At 34.8% G+C, this 27,845-nt stretch overlaps 1 protein-coding gene across 4 annotated transcripts in view; it reads right to left on the reverse strand.

The window, feature by feature from the left end:
- LOC106883903 (synaptotagmin-16) overlaps positions 1–27,845 on the reverse strand; it is a 200,578-nt gene that overhangs the window by 23,853 nt on the left and 148,880 nt on the right. For all 4 annotated transcript variants that reach the window (XM_089364467.1, XM_089364466.1, XM_089364465.1 and 1 more), the window contains 2 exons: positions 18,173–18,349; positions 10,487–10,827 (listed from right to left, as the gene is read on the reverse strand). In XM_089364467.1, the coding sequence (XP_089220593.1) occupies positions 10,487–10,827; positions 18,173–18,349 (518 nt within the window). The remainder of the gene's footprint in view (positions 1–10,486; positions 10,828–18,172; positions 18,350–27,845) is intronic.

Below are 27,845 nucleotides of genomic sequence, written 5' to 3' on the forward strand. Positions count from 1 at the left end.
GATGTGTTAGTAGCTCACAATTTGAATATTTATAGAAGTCTGCTACTAACACACTTCAGAATGCATTCAGGATCAGTTATTAACTATGCATTAATTTATTCAAGGTGTGCCACTAACACACTTGTGTGTGTGTGTGTGTGTGTGTGTGTGTGTGTGTGTGTGTGTGTGTGTGTGTGTGTGTGTGTGTGCATGCATGCAGGCGTGCGTGTGTGCGTGCGTGTCTGCGTTTTCAGGTTGTGCTACTAACACATTTCTACAAACATTCAGGATATGCTAGTGACACACTTCAAGATATACGTCTATAAATTCTGAGGTATGTCTGCTTATTTTAAGTCATGCCTGTATATTTTCAGGGTATGCCTGTATATTCTCAGAGTATACCTGTATAATCTCAGGTACGGCTGTAAAATCTGACATATGTCTGTAGATTCATCATCATCATCATCATTTAACATTTGTTGTCCATGCTGGCATGAGTTGGACAGTTTAACTGAGCTGGCACACTGGAAGGCTGCGCCAGGATCCAGTCTGATTTGGCATGGTTTTCTCTGGCTGGATGCCCTTCCTAACACCCACCACTCCAAGAGTGTAATGGGTGCTTTTACGTGCCACTGGCACAGGTGCCATTCGCATGACATTGGTATCTGCCACAACTGCGATTTTGCTCAGCTTGATGGGTCTTCTTCTCAAGCACGACATAATGCCAAAGGTCTTGCCCATTGTCTTCATGAGGCCCAACACTCGAAAGGAGCGCAGCCGCTTTGCCTTCATGAGGCCCAATGCTCGAAAGGAACTCAGCTACTTCGCCTCCGTGAGACCCGCTTGAAAGGAATTCAGCTACCTCACCTCCGTGGCTGAGTTCCTTTCGAGCAAGCCTCAAGGAGACGAGATGGGTATGAACTTTTCTATTAAAATCCAGATTTAATGTGAGAACATTATATCACAATCGCAGTCTTGCCTCTTATTGGTATCACAACAAATTCACTTTTGACTATAATAAGAATCAAAATCATGATTTGGATATTGATTGTGAGTTAAATATAGATAACATATTAGATTTAGATCTATATCAGATGTTACCTTGTTAAATTTGGCTTTGAACCAAAGAATTCTTATTCAGCAAGACATATGTAGATATATTTTAGTTACTTTCTAAATTAGTTACTGAACTGTAATTGAAAATTATCAGAGGTGAAATTACCAGTTATTATATAACAAGTATGACAGTAGCAAGATGGCAGAAGCATTAACACATCGGACAAAATGCTTGACAGCACTTCTGGCTCTTTCTCTTCTGAGTTCAAATCCCACTGAGATCAGCCTTGCATTTCATTCCATCAAGGTCAATAAACTGAAGTACCTGTCAAGCACTGAGGTCGATGTATCTGACTTAGCCCCTCCCCTCAGAATTGCTGCCCTTGTACCCTGCAATGAGCCAGTATTCTGTTCAGCAGGAATGTTGTGATATAGGTCACTTATACAGAATGGAAACTGGGTAACCAGCCTTATGAATTGCCTTGGTGAGGGCTAATTCATATATATATATATATATATATATATATATATATATATATATATATATATATGGATAGATAGATAGATAGATAGATAAATATATGCATACACATACATACACATGCACGTATACATACACACACATGTCTGAACCATTTAAACATGGAAAAGTGAACATTAAAATGTTGAAGATGAGTCTATTATAGGACCAAACAGCACACTTCTGATGTACAGTGCTTGGTTGTTGTTGTTGTTGTTGTTGTTGGTAGTGGTGGTAGTGGTGGTGGTGGTGTTTAGTCATGATCCTCCCGTTCTTTGTTTTAAGTAGATTATCACTTGAGAAACATTTAGCTGCTCTTTCTAGCCAGTCAAACAACCACTAAGATGCTCCAGCATTGGCATCTTAGTGTCTGCTGATGTAAGGATGCAGTGAAAATATATCTGGGTAGCTTTTTTTTTTGTTTTTTGTTTTTTTTTGTCATTCAGCTCCATTGTTCAGCCTAATTTTTATGTATTATTTCTGGACAATCTGAAGGTGACTTTATCAATGCTACAGTCCAGCTGCTATTTCTCAGGATTTATAAGAGTAAACTTTTAATTTGATACAAGAGTTTCAGACTAGAGAGAAAATTTATACCGCATCTACTTTGATCAGTATTGATTGTTTGTAACTCAGATGAGAAGAAAAAAAGAAGTGCAAGAATTTTTGAACATATTCTTATAATGTACATACACTTGTGTTGCTGATGTGTCTAAAATTTCCGAGTAGCTGTACTATTGGTTCAAGATGATGTGTGGGTCAAAACAATGATATTGCATTTAGGTTAGATATCTGTTCAATAGTTTTTGTTTCCTTTATTAGTAGGAGCAGGTGTGGGTGTGTGGTTAAGAAGTTGGCTTCCCAAGCACATCATTTAGGTTCATACCCACTGCATGGCTTGTTTGCTTATGACAACCCATCAAAGGGAGATTGCGTGGCATACCTTGGGCAAGTGTTTTCCACTATAGCCCTGGGCTGACCAAAGCACTGAGAGTTTATACACAGTGTTATTGAACCACTTTAAATAAAACCCTTGATTCAATAACACTGTGTATAAACTCTGTACTTGGGACGACCAATTTTAAAGACTATTGAATTTTACTCATAAGGTATTGGAATCTTATATGTATACTATTCTGCCTAAATAATGGATTTACAAATCCAATATCCCTGCATATCTCACATCTATCTTCGTTCCTCCAATTCACTCTCTATTTCCTATCTTATCTAAATTAACTATTGCTTAACCATTTTCTCACACTGTCTCTGATGAAGGGATATAATAAATATCATGGAAACAGCTGTAAGACCTTCTACTTATAAATGTTCTAAAATCTATACAGCCTTAGTTTTTTTTATCTCATTACGATAATGACCTACATTGGACCCCTTATTCGCATAATCATCGAACCTGGAGTTAAACTATGGTCTATCCATAGCACTTACTCAGCATTACCTGAAACCTCTGGGTCTCATTGACACCACTACTGCTCATAACCTATATATATATATATATATATATATATATATATATATATATATACACACATGGTACTGGTGCCATGTAGGAGGCACTGCTGCTGCTGCTGCTGGAACAAAATAGGAGACACTGGTGCTGGTCGTAAAATAAAGTACCAGTCAACTATTGAGGTTGTTGTAATTGACTATGCCAACCCTACAACTAATTATTGGCTTGGCACTTATATCAGAAACCAGTATATTAAGCTTTTGAACCAATGGCAGCAGTAGTTACCCAAAACGATTAAGAATCACTGATTTAAATGATAATCACGAAGACCATAATAATCTCGATAAAAATAATCATCATCATTATTATCATTATTGTTCTTGATGTCTCATTATCTAGTTTGTCATCATCCTGTTTTTATCATCATCATTATCATCATAATGAAGATGATAGTGTCTTTACAGACATCATCATCATCAACAACAACACCATGATCATCCTTATCATCTAACATCATCTCACTTCAAATTTATTGTTGTTGTTGGTGTTGTTGTTTAGCCTTAGGTCAGCCTTGATACAAGAGAGATTTATGATCAAAGGATTTTTCAGACTTCGTATATCTAGAACTACATTATCTAATACAACTATTCTTTTGTGCAGCCAGCAGGGTGTGATCTGAAAGAGGTTGAGCTGCTATTTCTAGCTGGTTATTCGACCTTTTCAAAGTTTGTTCCTTAGTTGGCTTCTTTCATATTTGTTTGCTCATGGATCATTTGGTTATACTAAGCTGTCAGCGCAAATATAACTGTTGGCATGGCAACTGTTCATATTGGTAACTGTTCATTATCAGCGTCAAGCTCAAAAGTAAGAGAAAGAAAAATGCAGGGAGAGAGCTGGAGGAATATACATACATTATATATATGTATATATATATATATATATATATATATATATATATATATATATATATATATATATATATATATACGTATGTATATAGTCACTCTGCTGAGTGGTTGGTGTCAGGAAGGGCATCTAGCTGTAAAAATCCTGCCAAAACATTTAAAGAAATCTGGTGAAGGCATCTGCCTAGCCAGCTCTTGTCAAACCATCCCACCCATGCCAGCATGGAAGGTGAACATTAAATGATGATGATGATGATGATATATATATATATATATAAATATATGTATATATGCCTATATATATATTCATATATATATATATATATATATATATATATATATATATGTATATATGCCTATATATATATTCATATACATATATACATATACACATATATATTCATACATATACATACATAGATGCATACATATATATACATATATACACACATATATATAGGCACATATATATTTATATACGTACATAGGTACATACATACACACATGTATGCACACATACACACACATATTTTAAATGAAAAAACAATAGAGAGAGAGAGATAAAGTGGGGAAAAACAATAAGAGAAACATTTGTTGTTTATGACAAGATAGGGGAAAAATCCTATTGGTACTATAAATAGATAATACAAAACCCCAGAGCATCTTTTTAAGGCCCCAGAACATGTACATAAATGTGGGTGCCAAGCTACAGTTTCATGACAAATCTTCATTGTACCCAACATTTCCCCTGACTGGAAGGCTTATTCTGTCACAAGGTGACCCATTTACAGCTGAGGGGACTGGAGCAACATGAAATGAACTGTTTTGCTCAAGAACGTGCCACCCAGCCCGGGAATTGAATCCATGGTCTAGTAATCACGAGTGCAAAATCCTAACCACTGGGTCACATGCCTTCATCTTCTTAAAACATCATCATCATCATCGTTTAACATCTGCCTCCCATGTTGGCATGGGTTAGACAGTTTGACTGGAACTGGTAAGCTGAAGAGCCGCACCAGGTTCCAGTCTGATTTAACATGATTTCTATGGCTGGATGCCCTTCCTAATGCCAACCACTACAATGGGTGCTTTTTATGTGTCACCAGCATGGGTGCCATTTATATGACACTAGCAACAGCCACAGCTATGGTTTCATAGGTGCCATTTACATGACACTAGCAATGGTCACGAATATGGTTTCACTTGGCTTCATGAATTTTCTCATGCACAGCATTTCACCAAAACAACCAGGTTGCTGTCTTAATAAACAGACATCCCTTATCACCTCCTCCTCCCTACTCCTATTTCCTTTATCCCCTCCTCCTCCAAACTGATATTCACTTTGTCCACCTCAATACTCATTTCTAATCACCTGTTACACTCTTTTCACTGATGTTCTCTTACCTACCTATCCATATTTTCTGTCCCTCTATCCCTATTCTGTCTAGTTGCTGTTATCAATGTAACATCACAGAAAAACCTCATACCCTCAAATTAAATATATTTCTAAATGCATAGTATAGATATGCTGCTCTTATAAATGTAGGTCGGAAGAGAAAATGGACATCCTTAGATACAATCGTAGCCAAAACTTTGGAACATATTTTCGCATAGGTGATGTACTAGCTTCTATCTAGTAAAAGCAAGCAATTTGGTCTAGAACTACATTTTGCATATTGCCTAATTTTCTTTCCTAGATATTGAAGTATTGGATCTGTCATCAGGCAGGTACATCTCTACATTGTATATATTTGAATCGAATTGTACTTGGGCAAAACAATTTTAATTTTATAAAAATTATCCAAACTTTTGTCCACTACTGTTCATTATTAAATATATGTCATAGACTGGCTTCCCTTATAAATAAATGTACATTATAGACATATTGACTGCTCTTAAATACTTTGTTAGATGCATATCATAGCCCAGTCTTACTTATAAATGTACATCATAGATATATTGACTGCTCTTAAATGTTTTATTAAATGCATGTTATAAATAGATTGGTCTCTCTTACAAATGTACATCACAGACATGCTGGATACTCTTAGATATTTCATTAAAAATGCATGTCATAAACAAGTGCCAAAGAAAAACTAGATGCTCTTATATTAGATATTTTATTAAATGTATATCATAGGCTGACTGCTGTTACTAATGTACATCATAGGGAACTTAACTGCTCCTATGATAAATATCTTATTAAATGCATATCATAAATTTTATTAAAGGGCCATCATAAATGTACATTATAGAGAACTTCCATGCTGCCGTATATTGTTGAATGAATGTCATAGACTGATCGCTCTTAGAATGTATCTCATAGAGATATTGAATGCTTCCACATTAGATATTTTTTTATGTGTACATCATAAACAAACTGGTTGCTTTAATAAATATATATCATAGAGAAACTGAATATCCATATATTAGATGTATTATTAAATACACCACATAAACAGACTGATTGTTCTTATGAATGTACATCACAGGAAAACTGAGGTCCCTTAGATAAGATATTTTTATTATGTATAGACAAAATTGGTGACCTTCTTTACAACACAGAGAAACTGGATGCTGTTATATCTTATTAAATATAGATCTCAGACCAACAGTTTTTAGAAATGTACATCATATGCTCCTACATTAGATATTTTATTTAAAATATGTCATAAATAGACAATCTGATTTTATATATGTACATCATAGAGGAACTGGATGCTCTTACATTAGATATTTTAATTAAACACACGTCATAAATAGACTGACTGCTTTTATAAATATAAAACACAAAGAATCTTGATGTTGTTATGTATTATTAAAGGCATGTCATATGCTGACTGCTCTTGCCAATGTACACAGAAAAGTTGGATGCCTTTACATTAAATATTTTCATTATGTATACATCATAGACTGTCTGCCTTCATAAATATACATCATAAAGGAAATAGCTGCTCTTATTAAATATTCTATTAAACGCATATCAGAAATTTTATTAAACTGCAGTCATAAGTGTACATCACAAAGAATCTTGATGCCATGTTATATTATTAAATGGATGTCATAGACTGACTGCTCTTATATATGAACATCATAGGGAAATTGAATGCCTTTATATTAATTTTATTATGTGCATATCATTAATGAACTGGGTGGCTCTAATGAATGTATATCACAGATAAATATAAGGGTGTCCTTATATTAGATATTCTATTAAATACACATCATAAATAGACTGTTCTTATAAATGTACCTCATAGAAGAACCTGGATATTATCATATATTATAAATTGGACATCATAGACCGACTGCTCTTATAAATGTACATTACAAAGAAACTGGATGTCCTTATATTAGATACTTTATGAAATACACATCATAAATAGATAGGCTGCTCTTATAAATGTACATTATAAAGATATTGGTGGCTCTTAAATTAGATATTTTATTAAAAATGCACCTCATAAATGGATGGGGTATATGCAATAGTGATTTCTGAGATTGTATTAAACAATACAACTTTAAAAGGAACCAGCAAAAGAATAAAAATGATCATCATCATCATCATCATCATCATCATCATCATCATCATCATCATCATCATCATCAGCAGCAGCAGCAGCAGCAGCAGCAGCAGCAGTATTTATTAATCTTTTTGTTTTTGCATTAATATAAAAATTATATTTTATATTGTTTTATGCCAGTTACATTAAATTCAAAATTTAATCAATAAATAGTTTATTAATTATGAAAATCAATTAGTTTTCTTATTTAGAAATGATAATACAATTAGAAAGGAGTTTTTTTTCTCCTCCTTCCTCTAAGATGATCATCAGTACCATTATTACTGTTACCATTATTATCATTATTATTATATTAATATTGTATTTTTGATTATATGTATTTTATATAGTATAGGTTTCACTTATTATATATAATGAACTTCGACCATGAAATACCGGACAATCCAGTTTAACGATATAGAAAAAAGAAAAAGAGAGAAAAAAACTGATTGAAAAATATTGACCCACATAGAATCATACAATAAATATCTATAAAAACCCAGTATGGCAGGGGGGTGGGGGTGGGGGGGGTGTTAATTCTAAGATCCACTTCAATTCATGATAGAAACAATATTGATTTCTATATAAACTAGCTGAGAGGAAGAGTAAGAGGAGGAAGTTGATTATATTGATCACCACCCCCTCAAAACCTTGACTGGTGCTTTTATTTCATTGAGTCTGGCAGGATGAAAGGCAAAAAATAGACTCCGGCTGGATTTGAACTCAGACTGTAAAGGGATGTATCCGATTATACTTCAAAGCATTTTGTCTGGCACACTGTTCTGATTCTACAAACCATTGGTTTCACTGTAGAAATTAATATTGATTCCTAACATTTATAATAGAAATTACTATTGATGATTAAATAGAAAGATCTGGAAAATCAGTTTCTACATCATAAAATCACAACAGAAAAAAACATAATAATAGAAACTCAGCAAAAATTAAATAAAAAAAAAAACAAGATATCAATTGTTTCTTTCGTCCACATAGAAACTCCTCAATGGTCTACAGTCACAGTTTTGTTAATGTGGCAACATTTAATGTTATTGAAACATAATTGATGTTGATATTGCTGTGTGGTTAAGAAGTCTTCTTTTCAGCCATGTGGTTTGAGGTTCAGTTCTACAGCAAGGCACCACTACACTCTTGATAAATGGAAACTGTGTAGAAGTCTATTGTATATGTATAGATGATTAAATTGGCCAAGTTGTTAGTACATCAGATGGAATGCTTTGTGGCATTTGATCAAATTTACTGCGCCCTGAGTTCAAATCGCACTGAGGTCAATTTTGATTTTCATCCTTTTCATCATCATCATCATCATCATTTAACATCTATTTTCCATGCTGGCATGAGTTGGACAGCTTGACAGGTGCTGCCAAGGCCATGGCCCCCATCAGGTCTCATAGTTTGTGTTGGTTTGGTTTCTGCAATTCAATGCTCTTCCTAATGCCAACCACTTTGCAGTGAGTGTGTGCAGGGTGCTTTTTATGTGGCCCCAGCATCAGTGCTTTTTACATGGCACCAGCACCAGTGATTTTCATGTGACCCCAGCACCAGTGCTTTTAAGTGGCACCAGCACTAGCGGTGGTGGTGGTGGTGGTGGTGACAACTACCAGTGTCAATAAATTCAGAGATTATAAGGCACTACAATTGACAAAGAATGTAACATTAGTAAAAAATATATCACTAAGGATTCTGTATGGTCTGTTACAGGAAGTCTCAGAGAGAGTGTATTCAACACCATGTGTTACTGCACTGAGAGACACCAGCCTTGTGATGCCACAGCATTTATCTTGAGATGTTTGGAGTAAACAATCTTCAGGAACATCTCCAGGAAATTCAACAACTTTAACATAATAATTGTAAACACAATTTTTTAGCTCTAAACATGGATATGAGTGAGAAATAGCACTCCTTGAGAGAAAGAGAGAGAGAGAGAGAAAGAGAGAGAGAGAGAAAGAGAGAGAGACAGAGAATAGCTTTGGAACAACCTATTCTACTGCTAAACTCATAATAGGCTGAAGAAAATGGCTCACACGAACTTGGTCCATGGAAACTGTGTGGAAGCTTATCCTACATGTGTGTGTGTGTGTGTGTATTAGTGTTTGTCCACTCCCATCCTTGCTTGACAACCAAAATTGGCTTGTTTACATCTCCATAACTTAGTGGATCAGCAAAAGAAACCGTTAAAATAAGTACCAGACTTTAAAAAAGAAGAGATAAGTACTGTGGTCAATTTTTTTGACTAAACCCCTCAAGGCAGTGCTCCAGCATGGCCACAATTCTATGACTGAAACAAGTAAAAGATAAAAGGTAATACTATGTATGTCCACCTCAAATCAGGAGATAATGATGTGAGAACAAAAAAAAATCATTGATGCAGACAAAGTAGAAGGAATGGAACCTCATATCAGACATTTAAAATATTTTGGAGCATACTGGAAAACACTTTAAATACAATTTATATAAATAAAAAAAAAATCATTTGTATTGTGTACAGTTAGATCTGAAACAATGTTTTGCATACTTATCGTTAATACGTTCTGGCAGATTCAAATACAAATGTGCTAGTCACAAGATAATTTTTTTATCAATTGGCAGATATAAGCACTGATCAGCAAACAGTTTGTTTGCTGAAACAAATCCAGTGGCTTGTTCAGGTTCAAAGGTCGGGGTACTTCTGGGCTGACAAGACAAAACATATCAAAAAACCAATGTTCCAGAATTCCTTATGCCAATGAGCTGAGTGGAATGTGTTATGAACACACTGTCATTGTAAAAGGGGGAAATTATTCTCCTGTGACATACACAACAATGACTAGCATATTTGCATTTGAATCTGCAGAAACATGTGAAGAATAAATAAACAAATCATAGAGCCATAAATATTTTTTTGCAATAGTTTGTTGGACAAGGTCACATTACCATTACAAATTTGGGTAACTGACCAGAAATATTCCCTTAAGTTTGAAGTTAAAAAAACACTTACATCGGAGTTGTGGTCTGGGCTATCCAAAACATCGCTGTTGACCGACATTGACAAGGACACTTCATCTTGGAATGCTTGGTTACTTATTCCTTCAGCATCGCTTTGCCGATCATTGTGTATAGTGGTTAGTTTTGATGTGGAAGTTTCTGCTTCTTTGCTTACCAGTGGTTCTGATAAGTGAGTAGTGGTACTTTGGGAGGGAACGATTTCCTCAGTTTTCTTTGGAACTGCTTCACTAACTTTATTTTTTTCAAGTTTTTTAGTTTCTTTGATATCTTGATATTTACTGGATATGTTTCCATCAGAAGATGCCTTTCTTGGTGCCAAATCGGTAGACTTTACTACAAGACAGAGATAGATAGATAGATAGATAGATAGATAGACAGATAGATAGACATACAGACAGACAGGTAGATAGATAGACAGATAGACAGACAGACAGACAGATAGATAGACAGATAGACAGATAGAGAGACAGACAGACAGAGACAGTCAGTCAGACAAAGATATAAAAAGATATATATATATATATATATATATATATATATATATATATATATATATATATATATATATTGGGTCATCCCATATATAATGCGATTTTTTTATACTTCTTTTATTTTTCAAAATTAAGATAAACGAAGTTCTTTATTAATCTAAAATATACTCTCTTTTGTTTTCTACAATTCTCTTCCATCTCTCTGGTAGACTTGCAAGGCCCCTCTTCCAAAATTCCCTTGTCTGTGATGAAAAATACTCCTCTAGTATTGTTTTAACCTTGTCTACAGAATTCATATTTTATTCCTTCAAATGATTTTGAAGACTGAGGAATAAATGATAATCAGATGGGACAATGTCCAGCGAATATGGTGGGTGGGATATTGTTTCCCATTCAAACTGCTCCAGCCTTTGGAATGTCATCCTCACTGGATGTGGCCAAACATTAACCTGATGGAAGAACTCCTTTCGTCTTGAAACCAAAGATGGTCATTTTCCTTCTGGCACTGACTTAAGCCACTCAACCTGCTCACAGTAAATCTCCTTTGTTATCATTTAGTTTGGGTTTAAAAGATTTCTTTGCAAACCTGAACATATTTAGTATAGTAAAAACAATGAAGATATAAGGATGGATTTCAATGCTTGAGTGATACAGGATATTCCTGATAGTCTAAATTTTATTAATAGGAAGCATTATAAGTCTAGACAGACAGACATTAATATAGGTCCCATTAGGATATTAACCAAATTAGCAAGATTGCACATTATTATGGACTATAAACTGAGTCTTTTATTATTATTCATTATTGAAACGAGTAAAGAACATACAATATATATAAGAGTGCATGGCACAGGTTATATAGTTGAAAAGCTTGCTTCCTGACCAATATGGTCTTAGGTTCAGTTCCACTGCACAACACCTTGGGCAAGTCTCTTCTATTGTAGCCCAAGGCCAACCAAAGCCTTGAGTGAATTTTGCAACTGAAAGAAGCCCAATGTAAGTATGTGTGTGTGTGTGTGTGTGTGTGTGTGTGTGTGTGGTATGTATGTATCTTCTCTTTTTCTTTTTAATTTAAAGTACATTTTGACTGGTCACCTCCTACTTGGTAGCAAGGTTGTAAAGAAAAGCATCTTGTTTTAACCATCACCTTTTAAATCTCAAGAAGGTTTTACAGATTTTTATTGTCTCAGATATCATGATCATTTGTAGTGTGTGAATTAAGGGCCTGCATTCTCTCTCCAAGTTCACAAGCTCAACCATACTTGCTCCAGATGAATTGTTATATATCTTATTGCTTCAATAATAATAGGGATGAAGCTGAAAGTGTATCTTGGGTAGTGGATTTGCAAACTCCTTATCAATGATCCATTGATGTCCTCTTTCTTTGGTACTTTTCTAACCCCATTGGTGTCCAGAGGGCAGCAGATTTCCACAACAGAACATATCTTGTCATTCTCTCTTTCTGCATGTACATACCCTTGTCTTGACATCATGTGATGGTTGTAAACAAGCATCACCATGATACAAGCAGTGTTCTTCTTTTCCAGTCTTCCATGGAAAAGGTGCCCAATTAGGGGAACTATTATCTTGCTTGGAAACAGATGAGAGTTGGTGACTGGAAGAGCATCTGGCTATAGAAAAATCAACCTCAACAAATTCTGTCTGATCCATATAAGCATGGAAAAACAGACAAGCATGGAAATGAGGATGATGATGATGATATGGAATGTGGCAATGTATGTTATACAGAACATGTAATAAATAAGGGTGAATGTACCTAACATTCAATAATACTAAAAAGTTAATAAGAGCACAAAACAGCGACACAGTCTGGGCTTTGACTGTCCTGTACAGTAAGCCTACAGGCTGCCCCCTTTCTTATATGTAACATAGCTTCAGCATATGTTCACCCAACCCACACATCTAAAGTGGTTGCCCTGTGTGGTTTGCACACCCCACACTAGCCACTGGCATGAAGCAAATCTACAGAATGTATGATATAGAATATTACAGAGAACACATTGTACTATAGTTTACTAAAATACATAGTAAAGAACATGAAGGCACATGGTTTAGTGGTTGGGGCATTGTACTCATGATCACTAGACCATGGGTTCAATTCCTGGATCAAGCAGCACATTGTTTTCTTGAGCAAACCACTTCATTTCACATTGTTCCAGTCTACTCAACTGTAAATTGGTAACTCTGTGAATGGAATAGCCTTCTAAACTAAATCCCAAATCACTGGCGTTTCATCTTTATCTATGGAATATATCAGGGCTGCCAGTCTGAAGTGAACATTCAGTGTTATCTCAGAAATCACCACAACTATGGGCTGTGTAGATGTTTAAAGATGTATTTGTACCTGGATGACTTGATTCAGAAACACTATCTTTTTTGCTTCAGTGTTTATCACAGCTAAACTGTGCCATCTCAAACTGTAGACGTGTGTGTATGTGTATCTGTGCATCACTGTAGTCATATTATTAAAATCTTTTCCAATTGATTGTTTGTATGCTATGATATATTACTGTTTTATCCTATTATGCTGTACATTATTATTATTATTGTTGTTATAGTTGTTTTCATTGTATTGCGTCCTATCATACATTATTATTATGTAATATTTGTTATTTCGTTTTATCATTATATTTAACTATTTACATCATATAGTTCTTCATTTTAATATGTTTCTTCATTTTAATATTGCGTATAGATCAATATTGCATCTTGGCTTGCAGTGAGAATTTTAACCGAAAATACAATGGAAATAAATTATTATTATCGTTTTCATGAAGGACAGATTTAGCTATCAACAATGTCCATTATGAGAATTGCCCCACTGTCTTTCTGTGGCTGCTGGGAAGGCAGAAAGTTTTATCTTGTGGCTATTCAGAAAGTCATATGGTGGACACAACTGAAAGGGTTGAAGACAGGTACTTTCCTCTTTACCCAAGTCCTCATAGTACCACAGGGAGAGGATGGATGGAGAGGAACATGCTATCATCATCATCATCATCATCGTTTAATGTCCTCCTTCCATGCTGGCATGGGTTGGAATATTTGACAGGAGTTGGCCAGGCAGAAGCCTGCACCATACTTCTGTCTGCTTTAGCATGGTTTTTTATGGCTGGTTTCCCTTCCTAGCACCAACCACTCTGCAGAGTGGGCTGAGTGGATTTTACATGGCGCCAGCACAGGTAAGATCAATTTTGGCATGGTCTTTACAGCTGAATACCCTTCTAAATGCCAACCACTTTCCAGTGTGAACTGGATGGTTTGTAAGTGACACCTGCACTGGCAGGGTCACCATGCAACTTTACGACCCTGTCCAGTAAATGTTCAGAAAGGTGAGTGAGATTAAGGAACATGGTTGGATAAATGGAACTACTTTCAGTATGTGCCTGTAGGACAGAGAACACAATTGGTAGAGGGCAGTTGCTCTTAACATTAAGGGTAATCTGGGATCTGTGGGGTTTCTTGATTGACTTGGTTTACTGGTCCATTTTTGTTATATTTCATTTAATTTCTTAGTCACACCTGTTTCTCACTCAAGATTCTTTTAAAAAATCATCCACTGTTTTTGTCATTTTAAAGTCCTATCATCCATTGCTCTTGTTGTGGATGAAATAAATTATTGGCAAGATGGCAGAATCATTAACACATTGGACAAAATATTAAGACATTTTTTTTCTGGCACTATGTGCTGAGTTCAAATTCTGCCAAGGTTGACTTTGCTTTTCAACCTTTTGGAGTCAATAAAATACATACCAGTTGAGCATTGAGGTTAATGTAACTGATTTAACTCCACTACTCAAATTGCTGGCCTTGTGTCAAAATTTGAAACCATTATTATTATTATTATTATTAAATATACAATACAAAGAGTGTGATGCGATTGCAATAGATATTTTATTGGTTTGAATGTTTCAACAGCTTGACTGTCTTTGTCAAGTTCAAAATGAAAAGTGATTTATAGAAATTCAAAATTATTGAAATTGAAATTCAAAAGTTTGAATGAGGGCCACCTGCATTCCCACGTTGATGGAATAACATCATCAGTCTTCAATTTTCGATTTTACAACTGGCAAAAAGAAAAAGAAAAAAAAAGAGGAAAAAGAAAAGAAAAAGAAAAAAAAAGAGGAAAAAGAAAAGAAAAAGAAAAGGGAAAAGAAGAATATTCAATCAAACAGTTTTGTTTAAATATGATAAAATTCCCCTGTCATTTTATTCATCCCTTCAGGACGTGATGTTAATAACTCACAAACATATTTCTCCTTGTGCATTCTGAGGTCTGAAAGTGTAGCAGATTCAGAATATTTTCTGAGAATATACACTTTCTAGTCTTTTTCAAAATTGCAGCCATTTGATGTAAAATGTTCAGCCAGTTCTGTTGAACTACTGTTATTGTGCCTGATGTCGTAACTGTGCCCATTGAATCTTTTGTTTAATTGTTCTGTTGTACAACCAACATAAGTCAAGTTATATTTGGTGCATTCTGTTGGGTACACCAAATAGGAATCTCTACATGTCCCACCTTCCATATAATTCATAACATTTCTATTAAGATTCCTGATGGAATTGACTTGACTCATGTTGTTGCACACTGAGCTAGGCTTACCTCTTTTGCAACTTTTTTTGCAAGGTGCAGCATGCAGAAACTCCAATGTTAGTTTCCTTGGAGTCAGAAGTAGAGGTTAATAGTTCTCTTATATCTTTTATTCCATCTAAAGGCTACAATAGGCAGCTGAGGAAATATTTGTTTGACATGAGGATATTTTTCCACAACATGCTGGTAACTTGCGTATAACACTTTTGAAATGCCAGCGAAATTTTGGTGCCAGTTAATCCCTAAAGGAATTCTGTCACATACTGTACTTTGTTTGCTAATATTATACGTGAAAGTTTGATTTTCCTTGCTAATCTTAGCTATGTCATTTGCAATTTCCGTTAATCATGATTCACTGTAACTATATTTGAGGAGTAATCCATTTCTAGGTGGGTGATAGAAATTGAATGATTTCTGTGGCTTTTGTTGTCATTTGAAAAAACTTTAGTTTCAAGAAAGGAACAAATTTATTGCTTTCAAGGCAAAATCTTAAATGTGCTAACATTTTTGACTGATCAAATAAGAACTTCTCTGGAGAGTTTCCAATGACCAGTTCAAATGCATACGCCAGGGCAAAAAGATCACAATCATATGCACCAACTTGGAGATTAATAATATGAATTTGTTGAACTGTAGGAATTATATTTGTTTGTGGTGAGTACAGCATTGTTATCTGTGCTGTTAGTTCTTGTGGTACTGGTAAGTTCAAACTACTGTAAACATACACTGTGGTGTAGACAGTATGTTAGAAATTCCATGTGAGAGAAAATACTTGGTTGTACTGAAATTTCAGGAAAATTTTCTGCTATGATTTTCAACCAGCATCAATAAGTTTGTCACATAAAGTGGCAAACTGGCAGAGTTGTTAGCACTGGGCAAAATTCTTAGCAGCATTTCATCTGTCTTTACATTCTCAGTTCAAGTTCCGTCAAGGTCGACTTTACCTTTCATCCTTTTGGGGTCAATAAATTAAGTACCAGTGAAACACTGGGGTTGATGTAATCGACTAGTTCCCTCCCCACCAAATTTCAGGCCTTGTGCTTTTAGTAGAAAGGATTATTATTATTATTATTGTAATATGTGACCCTTGTGGTGTGATGTCTCTTTGCTTCTGCATTCAAAACACAAGATATTCAAGTATTACCAAATAAACTTTCAATGAAGTACTTATAAAAAAAGAATTATGCCTAAAGAAAGCCTGCACTTAATACCGGGGGGGGGGGGGGGGAAGAACAACAACAAAAAGAAAAGAGGCTTGTTTCACAAATTTTAAAAAAATTATTGACATGCATGTTTTTCACATCCAAAATGGTTATCTCGCATAATCATGTAACAAAACTAAAGATTAAAATTGCAAAAAAAAGATGAAAAGAAAAAACCTCACAGATTCAAAACATAACTGAATGCATAAGAATAAGAGGAAATAAACACCTGTAACTCCTACAGGATTTCAAATACTGTGGACAATTTATACAGCAGTTGTGTTATGGCAAATCTTTTCACACAAACTGATCAAATGGAATCTCTAGATTTTTCAGTTACAAGAAAAATATGTAAGAAGGAGAATTTTGTAAAATTAAGCAGCATTTCTTTGCCACAGGACCTAATCCAGGAGAAAGCAATGAGAAAAATTATATTTCTCTGCTTGCAAAAGGATGGGAGTAAACTAAATTTTCCATCATGCCAAGTAGTTTTACAGGTTCTCAAGGACATATCCGGAGAAGTTCTCACAAGTTAAAATAACTAAAATTATGGCACTATCTATTGTTCATGTAAAGCCAAAGACACATCTGAAACACAGGCTATAATTATAAGACCTACCTAAGACCCCCTTTGGTCATGAATGACTATGGGATTGCACCTTCTGAGGCACAAGTCCAGGCAAGGCTGTTTCTTGAAGACCAGCAGTTGGCTATGCAGACCAACCTCTCCTCTCCACACCACCGATGTTATCCAAGGGAAAGGCGAATGCCAATACTGCTTGACACCAGTGACATCGCAACTCATTTCTACAGCTGAGTGAACTGGAACAATGTAAAGTGTCTTGCTCAAGAACCCAACACACAGCTTGATCCAAGAATCAAATTCACTACCTCATGACTGAGAGCCAAACACTTTAACCACTGAGCTATGTGCCTTCATACCGGCTATACATTTGTGTGTCAGTAAATGAGTTAAAGGAACACAAGAGAGAGAACAAGGAATAATGGAAACGATGTAATCCCTGGGTAGTTGTGACTTTTGTCTCATGGTATAGACCAGTAGTTATAGCAGGACTAAAGAAAGATGTGGTCAGGTGATGTCAAAATGATACTTAAAGGTTACAAAGCCATACTGGAAATATGTTTTGTAGAGGGTACTGAGACAAATGGCATGAGATTAATGGTACAAAGCTGAAAGTTAAATACTATGTTTATTGGAGTAAAACTGACTCAGGAGTTTGGCAAAAGTGACCGATATAATAAGTGCCAGGCTTAAAAAAGAATAAGTACTAGGGTCGATTCATTAAACTTGAGAAATAAAAGACCTACGCACATACATACACGCATAAATTCTTTAATAAAAGAAAGAAATTTACCAGTGCTGTTTTGTGATGGTAAATCATTGCTTTTGGTACTCTTTGTTCGTTTTATACTTTGACTACTAAGGATCTCTTTTTCAAGCTTTTTCTGTTCAGTTTTGAAGGAATGTTGATATCTTTTAATAATTTCATCTTCACTCTCACTAGAGCTGTCATCAAAAGCATAGGCACTGTCTGTAATGATAAAAAGAAAGAAAGCATGTATAAATTAATGAAATATTTATATAAAATTCATATAAAAATTGATATTCATAGGTGCAGACAAGGATGTGTAGTTATGAAGCTTGCTTTGCAACAAAGTAGCTTCACATTCAGTACCACTATGCAACATCTTGGACAAGTGTCTTCGAATATAGCCCCAGCTAGACCAATGCCTTGTGAATGAATTTGATAGATGGAAACTGTAGAAGGTAATTGTGTGATTGCATGTGTGTATATATATATATATATATATATATATATATATATATCAGTGTGTGTGTGTGTGTGTGTGTGTGTGGTGTTTCCCCCATTACCACTTGACAACCAGCGTTGGTTTGTTTACATCCCTATAATATAATGGTTCAGCAAAAAAGACCAATAGAATAAGCAATAAGTACTGGGGGGAGGGGTCAATTTGTTCAACTCAACCCTTCAAGGAGGTGTCCCAACAATGACTGTAGTCCAATGACTGAAGCAAGCAAAATAAAAACAACACAAAAAAATTGTAAGTAGCAATTCACTAGAATTCATTCCAATCTTCTTGAACTCTAATCACTAAGATGAAACAAAACCTAATTCTCTTCCAAAACCCAAGGATCCACATAATCCAGTGTTTATTTCCAATTCTTGTTGTTTAACCGCCCCCCCCCTCCAGGTCAACTCTGCTTGGGCAGACCTATGACCAAAGATACTTCAGTCATGGCCATCCAGTCATTCCATATATTTTGGACAATGTTATCAAATGAATTCTTTAAAGAAATATATTAAAAAAAAAATACATTTAAAAAATTGTTGGCTGTGATTTTATGGCTGTTATTTCTAACAGGTCGAACAGCTATATAATTTCTCTTGTTGGTTCAGTTTTTGTGGTGTTGATTATTTGAGAAATAAATCATTTCTGCCTGATTAGAGCTCAGCACTGCAAGTTAATAAGTCATTCATCAAAACAATAATATTGCTAGTAAGCCAGTGAGGGACCCTTCTGTATAGTTGCTTGACCTGCAAGAAATAGCAGCCAAATCATACTCAAGTCACACCTTACCATTTTTAAAAAGATGGATACATTATATAACATAGCCCTAAGTACGTTAAAAACTAATAAAGAATGCAAACGTCACAGATGGAATGTCTTTGAGTATCATCATTATACAAGTGAGGTTGCTTGATTCTAGCCTTCTGAGTAAAGCATGTCTAGAAACAGTTGAAGTTTGTGACAGGAAATGGATAAGGGTTGGCATAAGAAAATCTGCTTCAACAAATTCCATCTGACCAATGGAAGCTTGGAAAAGTAGACATTAAACTGATGGTGACAAATTAATCTGTCATATTTGCTTACTCAATATTTCTTGGATTGACCAACATAGCAGAGTGCAAGACAGAAGTGCCTCCTTTGTGGTATTTAGTTATGACATCTAAGTTTAAATCTTACTGAAATCACCTCTGTCTTTCATTCATCCAAAGCTGATAAAACAAAACCAAAAAAACGTACCAGTCAAGTACTGAGGTCAATTTAACTAACTGTACCTATCGCCCAATGTTGAAGCCTTTCTGCCAATGTTGGAAATCATTATTACTCTATACTGACATTCCATTTCCTCTCAAGACTCAACAGATAAGATTGTAGTTGTTAAACAAAATTACAATCTCGTTGATTCAATCCACTTAACTGTTATACTTGTAAGGCATTGTTGTTGGTATTGTTGTTGTTATTGTAGCTGTTGTCATTGTTCCATCTTAAAGTTGTCTGATAGCTTCAGTTGCTTCTGGTTAAGCAGATTTGTTTGAACATTTTGATAGAATTTTATTGTTTTATTTTTGTACCACATCGATCCTGGAAGCTTCAAAAGGCTAAAGCAAACACTGACAGAACTGTAAGTTACTGAACAACATCTCGTCAATTATATGTATGTAGATTGCAATAGCAGCCGGTCACAAACTTATTGTTCTGTTGATGAATCAATAGTGGCCAGTAGGTAATGAATTGGTGCTGAACATTATTATAATAAGGTGACATTGTTTTACTAAAATAAATTCCATATATGTAAATAACAGTACACAATGTTTACAAACAGAACAGTAAATGAGAAATAGATTGGTTCACAAGAGATATTTGACAATCATTATTATCATTTCGTGTCTGCTTTACCATGCTTACATGAGTTGGATGAGTCTCAGAGTGCCTTGGCTCTTTTCAGAGTCTTCTGTTACCTAGTATTCACAGTAATAGAAAAAAATCACCCAATTTCTGTTGCTGCTTATATCATGTATTTTGGTATAGTTTTTAAGATTTCATAAATAATCCAAACAGAACATAATATAACATAAGGTGCAGGCATGAAGGAGAAAACTTTTCAAATATAAATAAAGTGAAAGCATACATAAATAAACATTATTTTCCATCTTACTATGAATTTTGTTTCATTTTGAAAAATAAAAACTTATTTCATGGTGTATCATCATTTACATTTTGAATTATTTTTGTTTACATTTTGAACCATTAACATATACTTGAGGGCACCAAAACCTTTTAAGTGCTTAGGGCTTCTATGGATCTTAATCCAGCCCTGAGTACTGCCTCTTTATCAAGATGGTAGGGCTGTTATAAACTGGCACTTTGTCAGTTATGACATCAAGTGTTCCAGTCGATTTGATCAACATAACAGCCTGCTCATGAAATTTATGTGCAAGTGGCTGAGCACTTCACAGACATACCTTAACATAGTTCTCACTTTGACATAGAATGTGACAAGGCTGGCCCTTTGAATTATGAATACTATTCACTTTAGTCAGCTAAATGGACTGGAGCAACGTGAAATAAAGTGTTTTTCTCAAGGACGCAATGCACCACCAGGAATCGAACTTGTGACCTAACCACTAAGCCACATGCCTTCACTGGGCTGCTATATATAGACATATTAGACTGCATCCAGAAAAAGGCCATCTTTCTGAGTGTCATAAAGTTGCTCACCAACACATTCAAATCCCTGCCTTCTCTATCTACCATTTCTACAGAAACTTCAGTGGTTTCTGCTTTTCGTAGATGGTCGATCCTGTGACCCCACTCCACTCAGGCCGACCTGAATTTCTAGTCTTGCATCCTCTCACCACACGTACTGTGTCTTCTTTTCTAGGCCCCACCACACTGACCTACAGTCAATCCTTCTACCATGAAACATCACTCCTTTATAATTCCCTCTCTGCCTGTTTTTTCCTGCAGTTGTCCACTCATAATTTCTCAAAAGATACATCAACTGCATTAACCTTCTTTGTCCCAGAGGACCTGGAAAGGCCAAACTATAAGAAATAAATATTTATAAAAAAGTACAAGGTATTTATAAAACATAATGCTTTGTCAAATATGTTGGTTGCAAGTTTTGTTATTGATTGTATATTTAATAACAAATTATATTATCTGTTTTATGAAATTCATAAAATGGTATCTACTATTGTGCTTGTTTTATGGTAGTTAACCATTTTACAATATTTTTCTGACCTTAAGTTCCAAGTTCAAATTCCACTAAAGTCAGCTTTGCCTTTCATCCTTTGGGGGTTGATAAAATAAGTACCAGGTGAGCATTGGGGTCAATGTAATCAACTAGCCATCTCCATCAAAATTTCAGGTTTTGTACCTTATAGAAGAGATTATTCTTCTTCTTCTTAGTATTATTATCATTATTATTTTATTGTCTTTGCATAGCTTCTAATGCTGGAAATGTACTACGGTGTCAGCTGTTAACTACCAGTGAACTAAGGTAAGACCCTTATTTTTTGAGTACCATCCGGAGTATTCGAGCAGTCCCAAGCAGTGCTGTTTTCTGCAAGTGTGCCTATTATTATCATTATTAAGGTGGTGAGGAAGCAGAAATATTAGCATATTGGATAAAATGTGTAGTGGCATTTCTTCTAGCTTTAGGTACTGAGTTCAAATTCCACCAAAGTCAACTTCACTTTCATCCTCTCAGCGTCTGTATAATAAGTACCAGTTGCACACTGGGTTCAATATAAGTGACTTCCCCTCTCCTCTAAAACTGCTGGCCTAGAGCAAAAATTATAAAGAATTATTATCATCATGCCAAGTTAAAATTCTGTCTGGATCAACTTTACTTTTCATCATTTTGGGGTAAAAAAAAAGCATACCAGTCACACACAAGAGTTGAGGTAACCAACTTCTCCAACCCCTCAAAAATTTTGGCTTTATTCCATAATGAGAAAGAACTATTATTGTTGTGCTGGTGCCATCTGTAAAATGCACCTGTGCCAGTGCCATGTAAAAAAGTACCTGTGCCAAACTCACATAAAAGCACTCATGCCAGTGTCAAGTAAAAAGCATCTGTACAGGTGTCACAAAAGAAACACCCATGCCGGTGCCATGCATAAAGCACATGTGCAGGTGCCACATAAAATGCACCCATGCTGGCTCCATATAATAAAGCACCCAGCACTCTTTGTAAAGTGGTTGGCATTAGAAAGGGCACCAGCCATAGAAACCACGCCAACACAAACAACTGGAGCCTGGTAGGCTCCTACCAAATTGTCCAGCCCATACTATCATGGAAAATGGATGTTAAATGATGATGATGATGTTGTTATTATCATTATTATTATTATTAATATCCGTGTTATTTCAGACAATTATTATATTCAGAAGAAATAAAATGTAACTAAATGAAAGAAAAAAGTAAATCTCCGAAACTAATGTTTAATTCAATCAAAACAAAGAGAGTGATACATCGCCTACTTCAATAAAATTCTATATAATTAGCCGATAACAAGGATCGTTAAAATAGGAAATTGTAATGAGGCCAAATAAATGACAATATGACAAGAGTAACTAGATGGAATATTAAAAGCAATGAATTCTAATAGAATTAGTAAAACAGAAAATATAACAAAATCTGAATTTATAATTACAGTATCAATAAATATGGTAAATATGAATGAAAACTAAAAAAAAACAATTCATTTTTCCTTCAATAAATATTTAGAATAATTTCAAATTAAAACTGACTTCTAAATCTTGGTTTACTTTGTTTTGTAGTAAAACTGAGATAACAAAAAAAAAAAATAATAATAATAATAAAGATTTCTGTTTTCAGAAGATGTAAAAAATAATATTCATTAGGTTTTCAAGAGAATGGTAAGTCATAACTGTAATTGGTAATATTTGGATGAGTTTAAAATTATTTACGTATGTGAGGAACAAATTAGAAGCAAATAATTGATTAGCCAATTGTTAAGTTAGAAATGAACAGAGAATATGTTTGTTGAGATGACTAGAGACATAGACAACCTTGACATAACACCTATTTATATTTGTCAATCTATATTTATTTACAAACATTGCAAATAAATGTTGCCCTTGTTTTGTCATAAGTCAAGCAGATCTAAGATGAAAGATATTCCAGCCTTTATCATTGGAATATGCAGGGCCATCTTAGCAAGAATACAGGACCCTGGACAATTCAATATACTGGACCTACTATGGCAGTAAACCACAACATGGTCTCAGATTCAGTCCCATTTCATGATACATTGGGAAAATGTCTTCTACTATAACCTTAAGCTGACCAAAGCCTTGCGAGTGGATTTAGTAGATAGAAACTGAAAGAAACTGAAAGGCGGCGAGCTGGCAGAAACGTTAACACGCCGGGCAAAATGCTTAGCGTTATTTCGTCTGCCGCTACGTTCTGAGTTCAAATTCCACTGAAGTCGACTTTGCCTTTCATCCTTTCGGGGTCAATAAATTAAGTACCAGTTATGCACTGGGGTTGATGTAATCGACTTAATCCCATTGTCTGTCCTTGTTTGTCCCCTCTATATTTAGGCTCTTGTGGCCAATAAAGAAATAAAAGTAGCGAGCTGGCAGAAACGTTAGCAGGCCGGGCAAAATGCCTACCGGTATTTCATCTGCTGTTACATTCTGAGTTCAAATTCTGCCGAGGTCGACTTTGCCTTTCATCCTTTCGGGGTCGATTAAATAAGTACCAGTTATGCACTGGGGTTGATGTAATTGACTTAATCCGTTTGTCTGTCCTTTTTTATACCCTCTGTGTGTAGCCTCATGTGGGCAGTAAAGAAATAAAAAACTGAAAGAAGCCTATCATGTGTGTGTGTGTGATAGAGAAGCAAATTTCTTACCACATAGCCATGCCAGCACCTAGTAGAAAATGCAAATAGTTATATCTAAATACTACACATTAGTTTTCTGACACTCTAGCAATTTGACCGCCCGTCACCTTCTCTTCTGTTAAATGAATATATTGATTATCTTTCAAAAGAACATTTTGATCAAAACAGATTGATATATTGATGAAATATTGATATATTGATGGAGAAATATTTTTTCCCCAGATTAATCCTTAATGATGATGTCTGGGTTATTTTCTTTTAACTTCTACATCAGTTGTTACAGTTATGTCGCAACCAGCTATGTTGCCAAGTGGTTAAGGAACTGGACTCATGATTATGAGTTTAGGAGTTTGATACCTGGACCAGGTGGTATACTGTGTCATTGGGCAAAGACCGTCATTTCAGTCAAGTCATCTGTATTAGGTACCAGTTGACTGTTGGCACTGTCTTCTCTCTCCCTCTGGCTGTTGCATCCTAGGTGTTTTGCTGGATCAAAAATGGAAGTCTGAAAGGGAGCTTATGTATATAGTTGCATACATATACTCCCTTTCAGCCTAAATAGGACATATTTTTACATGGTACATCATCACTTAAAGCCTCTCTCTCTCTCTCTCTCTCTATATATATATATATATATATATATATATATATATATATATATATATATATGTTATATATACATATATGTTATATATATATATGTGTGCATTTTATATATATATATATATATATATATATATATATATATATATATATATGTTTTTTCCATATTCTTTCTGTTGAAGAGCGTAGCTCGAAACGTTAAAGACTTTCCGTATTCCCGAGCGTCATACTAATACATCCTTTTGTTGTTTACACCACCTGTTCTCGTCTGTTATTGTTTATTTTTTCGTACATTCTCTCCCATATATATATATGTTATATGGACCAAATGTACAGCTATTCTAGAAACAGCTGTAAGAAAATTTATGCACTTCTTACTCCTTTATTTATATGATGCCTTTTACTCCAACAACTCCATTGTAACATATAATTATGTTTGAATTATATACATCACCAGCATTTTAACATTCATATTTCCATGCTTGAATGGATCAAATAGAATTAATCAATGAAGATTGTCTACAGCTAAATGCCCTTCTTGTTGCCAACTTATACCCATTTCCAAGTTAGGTATATGTATATATATATATATATATATATATATATATATATATATATGTATATATATATACAGAGACCAATATACATACCTACACACACATGCATACATAAAGATATACATATATTTGTATCGGTAAATATGTCATATATACATATACATAAATGTGTGTGTATAATAATTATATTAATTATTACAACATTGCACATAACTAACCTTTTGTGTCCACATTAATTTCTTTTGTGCACTAGCTGCAAAACATGTCAGCAAATATGCATGCAGACAGCTTAGAGTGAACAGAGGATGGACTGTATGACAACAAAGGTTGCAGTAGCACTGAAAATTATCAAACCAAGAGCTTATGAGACACACTGTTCTCACAACGATATACCTTACACTATATAACAGCCAATGTCTCATGCAGCAGGCGCCCCTGAGGAGTCATTTTGCTTAGTCATTCATTTTCTAGAATAAATCATATGAATTTGTGGCTTTGATAATTAGTATTAATTATGGAACACACCAGAGAGTGTATGAATTTATTAACTCTAATCAGGAAGGACAATTTTGAGATTATATTAATAAATTTAAAACAAAATTTGAAGAGCAAGTCAAGAATTATTTTGTTTTAAAGAGTTAATTAATTTATGTGTTACGTAATTTCTTAATCTTATTATTAAAGCCACAAATAGGTCAAGTTCATTATATTTATGTACAGACTCCACAGGGTTGTCATTTGTTTCTTTATTCTTTCAATATCAATAGATTCATTAATTTCAAATTTGCTGTCTTAAATTTCCACCAATGAAGTAACATTGTCCAAGTTTTGACCAATGAAAATGAGCTTCCAAAGCTAAATTGCAGGTTTGTTTCAAATAAAGTAAAATGGCGATTCTTCTGATGTTGGACTATATCAGGAGGATAATTAATGAATAATGATTTAGAGAATTTGAGAGTGATAATGTGAGATATGGAGAAAGGAAAAGGTAATATAAGAGAGAGTGAGAAGAGAAAAAGAGAAAAACCCAAGAGAAATTAAGAGAGAGATAGACAGACAGATAAAAGAGACAGTAGACTAGACAATAGAGGAAAAGGCATGAGAAAGAAAGACAAACAAAATGGAAGATAGCACAACGAATAACAGGGAGAGAGATTTAATGGAGTAATGATGATAAAGGAGTAAGAGAAAGAGTATGAAAGATAAGGGAGAAATGCAGAGTGGAAAATTAGTGTAGTATAATCGAGGTATAACTGGATAAATGTCAATTTGGCCTTCAACAAGAAATATTGAACTATACAATTAACATTCTAGTTAAGTGGACGTGTCTGCATCTATGGAAATTTCAACATTATCATATTCATTCAGTTTTGTTTTTGTTTTATATATTTTTTTTTATTCCATATTTTATTAATAATACATTCAGCATGTAAGATCATTTATTACTACCAGATATTCTTGACCCTTTTGAGGAGGAACAGCAGCACACACTGACCAAAATCACTTACAAACTACTGCTTGCTTATGGGCTCTCTCTGTCATACATCTCTTGAATTGTAGAGTTTCTTGGCAGATTGCACTTTCAAAGTGTGTCCTGATAGCAATCTTTCTGACCTACATTCATTCTGCATGTATAAGACTTGAATTTGTCTGCCTTTCCCACCTAATCACTGGGAAATTGGTCTAATGGTGAGGGCAGGGGTTCTCAACCATTTTATATCTATGGACCCCTTTGATTACTATTTCATTCTGGTGGACATCCCCCATAGCCATCATTCAATGTTTAAAAACTAGTTTTATACTTCTTTCAAAATTTGTGTTTTGTTTATCATACTTTAACTTCTGTAGGTTATGCTGGCTGTTTCTTGCAATACATACCAATACATACATCTAAAGTAAACTTTTTTCACGGGCCCTTAAAATACTATTGTGGATGCCCAATGTACTATTTTGTAGCATGGACCCCACAAAATCTTATATGGACCATCAGGGTCTATATGAATCCTGGTTGAGAACCACTGGGTTAGGGTGTTGTACTCATGATTGTAAGATTGTAGTGTCAATTCCCAAACTGGGTGCTTCATTGTGTTCTTGAGCGAACCACTTCAATTCATGCTACTCCAGTTCACTCAGCTGTAAATGTAAATAGCTGGAAAGTTTACCCTTCGACAGACTAATGT

This window comes from Octopus bimaculoides, chromosome 16 (assembly GCF_046866305.1).
Source record: "Octopus bimaculoides isolate indiv1 chromosome 16, ASM4686630v1, whole genome shotgun sequence".
Lineage (NCBI taxonomy): Eukaryota > Metazoa > Mollusca > Cephalopoda > Octopoda > Octopodidae > Octopus > Octopus bimaculoides.